This window comes from Verticillium alfalfae, genomic scaffold, assembly GCF_000150825.1.
Source record: "Verticillium alfalfae VaMs.102 supercont1.15 genomic scaffold, whole genome shotgun sequence".
Taxonomy (NCBI): Eukaryota; Fungi; Ascomycota; class Sordariomycetes; order Glomerellales; family Plectosphaerellaceae; genus Verticillium; species Verticillium alfalfae.
The window spans coordinates 861,752-870,697 of record NW_003315024.1 but is presented as its reverse complement, the minus strand read 5'-3'; the positions used below and the strand labels follow the sequence as shown (position 1 = coordinate 870,697).

At 55.7% G+C, this 8,946-nt stretch overlaps 3 protein-coding genes across 3 annotated transcripts in view; 2 read left to right on the top strand and 1 right to left on the bottom strand.

Annotated features, from left to right (window-relative positions):
• VDBG_09601 (leucine-rich repeat-containing protein) overlaps positions 1 to 1,668 on the bottom strand; it is a gene marked incomplete at both ends in the record, with an annotated part of 3,613 nt that extends 1,945 nt beyond the window's left edge. Inside the window, 2 exons of the mRNA XM_003000360.1 lie at positions 70 to 751; positions 831 to 1,668. Coding sequence (XP_003000406.1) covers positions 70 to 751; positions 831 to 1,668 — 1,520 coding nt within the window. The remainder of the gene's footprint in view (positions 1 to 69; positions 752 to 830) is intronic.
• Positions 1,669 to 3,238: 1,570 nt separating this feature from the next.
• Positions 3,239 to 4,113, top strand: VDBG_09600 (predicted protein; the record flags this gene model as incomplete). Its single annotated transcript, XM_003000359.1, has 2 exons — positions 3,239 to 3,408; positions 3,762 to 4,113. The coding sequence occupies 2 exons, from the start codon at positions 3,239 to 3,241 to the stop codon at positions 4,111 to 4,113; spliced, it is 522 nt and encodes a 173-aa protein (XP_003000405.1).
• A 2,404-nt stretch (positions 4,114 to 6,517) lies between these two features.
• Positions 6,518 to 8,453, top strand: VDBG_09599 (alpha-glucosides permease MPH2/3; the record flags this gene model as incomplete). Its single annotated transcript, XM_003000358.1, has 4 exons — positions 6,518 to 6,716; positions 6,781 to 7,198; positions 7,255 to 8,206; positions 8,271 to 8,453. 4 exons carry the CDS (start codon positions 6,518 to 6,520, stop codon positions 8,451 to 8,453), a joined length of 1,752 nt encoding a protein of 583 aa, XP_003000404.1.
• Between the last annotated feature and the right edge of the window lie 493 nt (positions 8,454 to 8,946).

Here is an 8,946-nt window from a genome sequence, read left to right as displayed (position 1 = left end):
ATCAGCCTCGTCAGATCGACGCTCTCAGCCCAGCTCCCGTCGTTGGTCCCCATCATTTCAGCATCATACATTTTCAGTACTTCGACAGGCATGACACTTAGTCCCATGGCCGCGATATTGAGCCTGCCAGAGTTGCGCGCATCACCAAGACGCTGTTGCACAATCTTGTTCTTCGCGCTCTGTGTTCTCTGTGTATTGAACGGGTCATGCGTTACGGCGATCCCGAAATCGAAGCTGTTGTCGGCTGGCACAATCGGGGATTTGAGCGGGAAGGACTTTGGATCATCTGTCACGGCCAACGAGTCTGGGACCAGGTCCAGATCGGGCGCCTTCTTCGCCGCAGCGCGCTTTGCAGCTTTGGCCTGTGCAATTTGCTCGCGAAGCGCAGTGGATGATTTTCGACTGGCCTCCATATCCGGCTTCCCAATGGCTTCAGATGCAGCTCCAATTGCTCCTGGCTTTGCTATCGTTCGAGGCGGCTTTGTGAGCCTTGATGGTGTCGATATCGTCTTGGATGCCGGCTTCGGTGTAAATTTGGGAGGAGCTGGTTGTGCAGCGGCAGTGCGGTCCATCGCAGGCAACGAAGGCTTCTTGAAGAGACCGTTGATCGACTGTCTCTGCTTCAGCGGCCGAGCCGCGATTGTCTTGGCCCCAATCTTTGGCGGCGCTGCGATACCGGTTGATTTGGTTGGACTCGAACCTCTGTCGAAGGAATGTCCGATCGTGGAAGCCGCGAAGTTTGTCGGGCGGGCTGGGGTGGCGCGAGCAAGGCCCGGGACAGAGGGCGTCCTCAGCGAAGAAACCCCCGAAGGTACGCCGTGATGGCGTACCCTCAATTGTGGTCAGAGGCTGTCGAAAAGTATTCGTAGATGCCCTGAAGCTCGAGACACTACCGTCGTCAGGGCCAGAACTAGAACCTGGGCGGCTTTTTGCCTGGGAGGGCGGACGCATCGATCCATCGGATGTATAGCTCGAGCCTGGCCTTGATCCATTGCTTCCTGCCCTTGACCGAGACCTCCTTGTACCGTCCGGGTCAAAGAAGGATGTCGATTTCTTGCTCATTGCCGGGGAAGACGGGAGCTGCGCTAGTGTCTCCATTGTTCGTTCGGACAAAGACGGTCTTGGCTTCGAAGACCTAGGCCGGATGGTCCCGAACGACATGCCGTCAGTGCTGTCATTGACAGACGGATCACTATCGACAGGTGACTGGTTCGTCACATCGCTCGGCGTGGACATTCGAGCCTCGGAGGGGCGTCGAGTGAGGGCTGTCGGTTTCTTGAAGAGAAAGTGGTCTGGATCCGCGGGAGGATCGCCTGTTGGGGTGTGGCTCGAAGGCGTCTGCGAGGGAGAGTGAGTCGGTGTGGTCGAGGCAGCTAAGCTCGGTCTTGACACTGTGGCTCGTGGTCTGGCGGCAGAGATGTCTCGTCTCGGGCGAGGCGTCGTGGCCAAGGCTTCGCGGGGTTCGACTCTGTTGGAAGAAATCGACGAGGCTCGGGGCAATTGATCTCGAGAAGCTGCTGGGCGAAGGCGCTGCTTCGGGACGGGGTTCAAGTTCTCTTTCGAAGCAGCTGGTCGGAGGTTGGAAGATGATGTCGACCTTGGCGTTGGGAGTCGTGACATGCGGGGAATCGCACTTTGGCGGTTGACCGCCGCTGGCTTCTCCTCCATGTTGAATATGATTTTGGCCACTGCCCTATCACTATGCGTATCGGCTTGCAGCAATAGAGGAACCGATATAGGGCTGCTGCGAATGACTCCGAGAGCATATATGCACGGATTTGGGAGAGGGTCTTAGCGCACGATAGTCGATGATATCGAAGCTCGCCCGCGACGGGAGCTAAGGAGAGAGGGGGGGCGTTGCTTTGTTGATTGCCTAGCGTCTCGATGGCGGGGTCATCAACCAGACAGGTAGGTATCTATGTAAACAAAGGTTGCCATGCGGCAACAAGAGGTTGGACAGAGATCCTATAGTCTGCAGCTTCGAGACGACGACGAAAGACTTTCTTTGATGGTCGCAAAAAGCAATGAGCGGAGGGGAAGAAAGGAGAGGAGTCCCGAATTCGAGTACCGAGAGTGAATGCAGATGCGAGAGCTTGTTAATTTCCCGACACCTTCCCCATGCAACATCACTCGCCACAGGTCTGGATTGTTTGTGGCGCAGACCGAGCTCGAGATCATCACACCGAAGCTCCTCACCGACAGTCCACACCGATGCCAATACGCAACTCTTGACCTTAGCAAGCACTTGACAGAATCAATGGTATGCATACTATGTGATAGCGAGGCATGGTTTGGAACTGATCTACTGGTAAACTTGGGTGCTCTCTCTTTTTGTGGGCCTTTTCTTTGTCACCCACCTGCTCGTGTACCTTGTGTATCTGGCACTGGACTTCCCAATCCTTTGCATTCGTATTATTCTCCGAATGATTTTGAGCCATATGGATATTCCATGCAATAAGCATGTCATCTTTCGAAAAGGGCCTAAGCTGGTCTGAGAAATTCAAGCTTGCTGAACATTTGCCTACCTTAGCCAGCCTGTTCCAAAAGCGTTGCTCAGACACTCTTTCCCGCCCTGATAGCGCCGCATTCGTGTAGTACAAGGTCGAGACTCCTCGTGCAGGCTCTGCCGCAGAATGCGTTGCAACACTTGCGGGGAGCCTGAAGCCTTATTCGTACATACTCCTCGCATAGCTCCAGAAGTTCAAGGCTAGCGGTACCATTGCCCTCTGTGATGGGGGTGAAACATCTTGTGGCGAATCAATCTCCACACTGGAACGTTCGTGGATTTTTTCTCAATCATCAATCACGGCCATGTCAGAATTGACAGCAAACATGTACACTCCACTAGTCGATGACTCTTTCTGATCCAGCCATTCGGCTTTCGGAAGTCGACGTCGCTGATTGCAAACAATCAGCATGAGTGGGAATCTCTTAACGATACTGCCTATCCTCCTTTGTCATCCAGAAGATATAACCGTTAAGAAAGCGCTGCCGCAGAGGTCGGGTAAAGCAGCGAGTTAATAAGTGTGGTTGATTACCCTAGCCATTTGAATTTTTTGAGCGAAACATCAATGCCGAATGGCACTTGTTCAAGTTTAGCCGGGAATCTCTGTCTTGGTAAAGACATGCAGGCTTCCATGTCACAGTGTCATGCGGCGGTCGAGATGGTGCCTTTTAGACGTTGCTTGCAACGATAAAGACGTGGAAACAGATTAGAGTAGGTCGGGCCACAATACCAATGGTGGCAGGGGGAAAGGGCCTTTTCGATATTCTTCTGCAAGAGCTCCAGCCTGCATACACAGCTCTGGGCAACCTACCAGCCCGCAAATCCAGTCAAACCTGCTCATCAGATGATCTATCTCACGTGGAGACCAGGTCGCGACACCGCCTCCACTCATCTCTGTCTCGGTACACCCTCCTCGCGGCCTCATACGGGGACATGAAAGGCCCACGCAGTCTCAGGGTCTGGGCGTGGCCGAAGATAGAATTGATAGTTTCACTCTGCAGGCATCCTTGAAAAACCTGCATTCGCGGCTAAGAGGGTGGGAGAGGTTTGCAAGGATGGTGCCGTCTTGGAGCTTGAACCGTCGGTTTAAATCCAACCCCTTCGTGGTCGGGCTCGACCACACCATGATCCCAGGACTAGATTTTAGCCCGTCCTGGCAGCACAGGCACCAAGATGTTCAGCTGAAGCACGCCCCTTGCGCAGGCTTGGAGAAGTGGCAGTCCGGTCGAATGTAAAACTTGCGCAGAACGCATAGAAGCTCCCGTCATTGCCAGCCCGATCAAGCGCCAGCCTCCCTAGGGTCAAGGCTTTACTACCGCGGGCCTCTCAGTGGTTCGAAGCCGAAGCACCCCCGTATCGACCAAGGTTGGAGAAATTGGCCCCAATCTGGTGACAAGACGCCCGTGGTCCAGGAATCTATTTATGATTCGCAAGACAAAGGAGAGGGTGCTGGCTGCCCCCTCCCCGCTATGTCGCATCAGTCAAGCCAGGCGAACAATCCTGGCGGGAGTACAGACGATAGAGGGCTTGACCCGGTAGTGCGGTTCAACATGCAGAAGCGATGGATGATAGACCAGAAAACTTGTGATCTGTACCGCATGGCATAGCCGAGCGTGCGGGCAAATGTGACGCCAGCAGCCGGGGCCGCGAGTCTCAGGCACAAGGTCTCACCATTCATCACCGATCTGGCCACCGCAAGGTTGAGAGGCGGGACGGAAAAAGACGCCAGGCTGTCGTGGCAAGTCGGCTGTAGCAGATGGAGACGCGTGCCTGATCGACGGTCGTCCGACAGTCGGCCGAAGACAACCGAAACCAGGGTACCGCACCGCCGAGGATGACCAGGCTCGAAGGACGTCCGTAGCGCAAGCTTGACTTGCACGAGAGTGGGGAATGATTCTGGTGGGCCGGGTGACTCGCAGGGCCCCGAACCAAAAAGAGATTCTTTGCGCTCCACGAGGGAGCACCGCCCAGCGGCTTGCGGATGCGGCCGAACGCTTCGTGTTTCCGAGGACACAAGCGCTCGACCCCGCACAGGCGTATCAAGTATGGCGAGGATGGGGAGAACCAAGCATGAGGGGCTGTCACGGCCTGCCCACCATGTCGTGGTGCTGGCGATCTGCAGACCTGGGGTAAAGGCAGAGCTTCACGCGCGAGAGAGAGATAGAGAGAGAGAGTGTGTGTGTGGAGATGTCATGGCGGACGAATAAACAAGCGAGCGCCCTCTTCTGAACAGCCGGCGATGGTGGATGGGGAATGGACGGCTTTGGGCGACAGTGATTGCTTCAGGCGGTGTTTGGCGTCGCGGAGGTGGCTTTTCAGCATACTTGCCTACCAAGTAACGCTTTTTGGCGATGCAGGAGGAGTACAGGGGACGCCTGACCGTGGCGTGCGGCACGGTACATGAGCCTGTCCTGGCAGTCAGCAAGGGAAATTAAGTACGTACCTAGTCTGGAGGTGTGGGTGAGAGCATCTAAAATCAATTGGGGCATCGATTTCCCCATTCGTCAGGCACGTCAGGCACTTGAATAGGTACCTAGGTAGGTAGGTAGGTAGACATCGTAGCTTCCCATCAGGACCTGACCTCGAGTGAACAGTAGTGATTCTGGGAAGCAAGGAAGTTGGGCCTGGCAACCAACTGGCTGATAGGTTGGCAGTAACGGACGATACCTAGCCATACCTCACCTTGGGCAGGCACTTGCTGCCCGCCTGCACCTGCAGCACATGGTTGGCCTCCACTCCCTATTCTGCAAGTACCACCTTGCAGGTGCAACATTGGCCGAGATTTCCTTTCATTTCGAAGCCTTCCTGCCTAGGGCCCGGAACAGGCCTCTCCCAGCCTACCTACCTCAGGTACCTTACCTACTTACCTTATCCCAAGTTCTGCCACAGGGTCACAGCAGCAAAAAGTATCATCACAACACCGGAACTCTCGACTACCTAGACACACAAATCAACAGCCGCTTACCCATGCCGCTAGCTGTAGCGCTCCCTTTATCCGGGCCACGTCTGTCCCGTCGCTGCAAAACGAGGCATGAGGAGTGAGTGCCTGGCCTAGGACCCAATTTTAGTCGTCCTTGATCAGAGCCAGCTTCGAAACATCCCATCCAACAGGTTGATCCAAAGGCATCAAGACAGTCGACCGAATCCAAAGGCGTTACCCCAATTTCGATACCCTTTTCTTTGACCACAGCAACCAACAAGCACAGGGTGCGATGCACTTCCTCCTCCGCTCCTCCACATGTCACGCCACTAGCAGAAACGACCGTGCCCCGGACCAGACGCCAGGCTCCACCCCCAATAACCGCTAGGTTCAGAACCCCGGTCTCTCCAAAACCCCCTCGTGCCAAGGCAGGCCCCGGACCCGTCTTCCACCAATGGCGGGTGCCACAGTCAGGGTCACGATCACGTCGAGAACGCATCTTGACGGTCCGTCGTCCCTAAGCTGGTTCATGGTCGGGCTCACGGTGCTCGATGCACGCGGTGGCTACACGGCAGGCCGCCACTTACCCTCTCGCAATCCCATGAACGACCCCTCCCCCGGACGCCCACGACCACTCACCATGTTGCATCCCCGTTGGAACCTGCCAAACCCGCCGCTAGCTACAGTGTCGATCGGCTTTCGACTGGACAACCCGATGCTCCTGCAGACCCAGCCCATCTCGTCCACACCCGTCTTTGCGGAGAACCTCGCCCTGAGCGTCCACGGCGTCCTCCTCTGAATGCCATTGCGCTACGCCCCATTCAGCATGGCGCGAGCACCGCGACACAATCACCCGCGCCGCGCTCCTCTCCTTTGGGGTAGTGCTGCGATGCGGTCCAGGATGCCATCCTGGGGCCCCTCGCCATGCGGAGGCGAGGCTTACCCGACAAACATGTTGATAAATGGCAAACCCCCATCCCCAATGGCCACCCGTCTCGACCCCTTTGCCTCGTCGTCAACCCCAGCCTGGGAACCAAATCACCAAGTCCCTCTGAAAGAGAGCTGCTCTCTCAGCCCAGCCTGCCGCCGTCATGGCTTCCCACAACAATGAGAAGAACCCAACCGATATCGAGATCGAGCGCGGTCCTGACAACACTGCCGCCTTGGCAGACGCCGGCCTCGACAGCAAGGTCCTGAGCTCTGCAGCTCAGGAAGGTACCGATGCTGAGCACAGCTATGGCTTCCTTCAGGGTATGAAGACATACAAGAGCGCGGCATTCTGGTCCATGGGTAAGTGCAGAGATACCTCGCAACCAAGCTCTGTGACCTATTGCTGATTGGTATCTGCGATCAGCCATTTCTGCCACCATCATCATGGAGGGTTACGACGTCACCCTCATTGGCAGCTTCTTCGGATATCCCGAGTTCCGTCGCAAGTACGGCGAGTACCTCGATGAGGAGTCTGGCTATCAGGTCAGCGCCGACTGGCAAACCCGCTTCAACACCATTGGTGCTGTTGCCAACATTGTTGGTGCCCTCCTCAACGGTTGGGCTACTGCTCGCTGGGGACATCGCTGGACCATCATGGGCTCTCTGGCCTGGCTCACGGCTTTCATCTTTGTCGTCTTCTTTGCCGAGAACATCGAGACCCAGCTTGCTGGCCAGGTCCTTTGCGGTATTCCCTGGGGTGTTTTCGCCACGTCCGGTCCTGCCTACGCTGCCGAAGTCACACCTCTGGCCATTCGCGGTTATCTCACCGCCTATGTCAACTTGTGAGTGTTGCTCGGATGACGCCTCGTGACATCAGTGTGTGTTGACAAGATTCTAGGTGCTGGGCAACCGGTCAATTTATTTCTGCGGGTATCCTTGCTGGCCTCGTTGATAAGCCAGGCGAGATGAGCTTCAAGATCCCCTTTGCCCTGCAATGGATCTGGCCTATTCCTCTCGGTCTGGTGGCCTTCTTCGCGCCCGAGTCGCCCTGGTACCTTGTCCGACAGGGCCAGTTCGAAAAGGCTAAGCACTCTCTCCAGCGTCTCGCTTCTGCCCAGCACGAAGTCAACCACGATGCGGCCGTTGCCATGATGATCCACACGGACAAGACGGAGAAGGAGGAGCGTGCTGGTGTTTCTTACTATGACTGTTTCCGTGGTACCAACCGTCGTCGCACGGAGATTGCCATGATGTCGTTCATGTCCCAGATCACCAACGGTGGCGCTCTCTGCTACTCCGGCACTTTCTTCTTCCAGCAGGTCTTCCAGAAGACCGGAACCCCCGACAGCGTCGCCTACTACATTGGTCTCGGCGGCACTGGTGTTGCGTGGGTTGGCACTTGCATCTCCTGGCTGTACATTCACAAGTTTGGTCGCCGTCGCATTTGGCTCGTCGGTTTCTCCAGCTTGGTCGTCATCCTCTGGCTCATTGGTATCCTGGCTAGTATCCCCAACCAGACCATCGCTCTCGGTTGGACACAGTCTCTACTATGTGTTGTCTGGCTCGGCGCCTACTCCATGAGTGTCGGCCCCATCGTCTACACCATTGTCGCTGAGATTGGCTCGACTCGTCTGCGCACTCACACTGTCGTTCTGGGCCGTAGCTTCTACTACGTTGGTAACATCATCTGCGGTGGTATCCTGCAGCCCCGCATGATGGCCCCCGGTGCTTGGAACTGGAAGGGCAAGACTGCCTACTTCTGGGCCGTCCTCGCCACTCTCACGCTTGTCTGGGGCTACTTCCGTCTCTTCGAGACCAAAGACCGCACCTTCGGAGAGATGGACTACATGGTAAGCAGCGCCGCCGTTCCCTTTTCTATACTTTTGTGTGAAGCTAACTCGCATCGTGCAACAGTTCCAGAAGGGTGTCCCTGCTCGCAAGTCGTCCAAGTACGTCATTGACGAGAGCGACGAATTCTACCACAGCCTTCAGCAGCAACACTCCAAGGGCCCAGAGACGACCACGTCGGAGTACCCTACACAAGCCGACGTGGGTGTCAACGAGACCACTCGGGTTAACCCTGACCTCAAGAACTGAGCCGTTCGACTTGTCCCTGCCGAAAGTTTACATTGATATTACCAATTGAAAGTGACAGATGTTGATCAAATTCTGTCCTTTATCACCTTCCTGATTTGCTCTTGACATTATCGCATATCGTGATGAAGATGATCAATGTTGATGTATATGAAATTATTGTGAGCGCTACGTTGGTGTATGCCGCAACGCGTCGAGATTGTTGTTACATGGGCAGTTTGCACGCTTCTAAGCTGCTCGATTAGTGAAAGTCCAACACCCGAGCTTCAACCATCCTGTCCAAAAGGCGGGTACTCAGGCGTCGACATGTCGGAAGCGAACCGGACAAAAAAGTCGCTGTCCGACCCGTCTCCATCCACAATAATCGGTCCAGGGGGGTCCTGGACCCGCGCAATGAATGAAAGCTCGGCTTGGCATTCGCCCACAAAAGACGGAACGGCGGATACGTGCCGGCCTGCAGGTCAATCCTAAATACGGGCGTCTCCTCAGGCCCGTC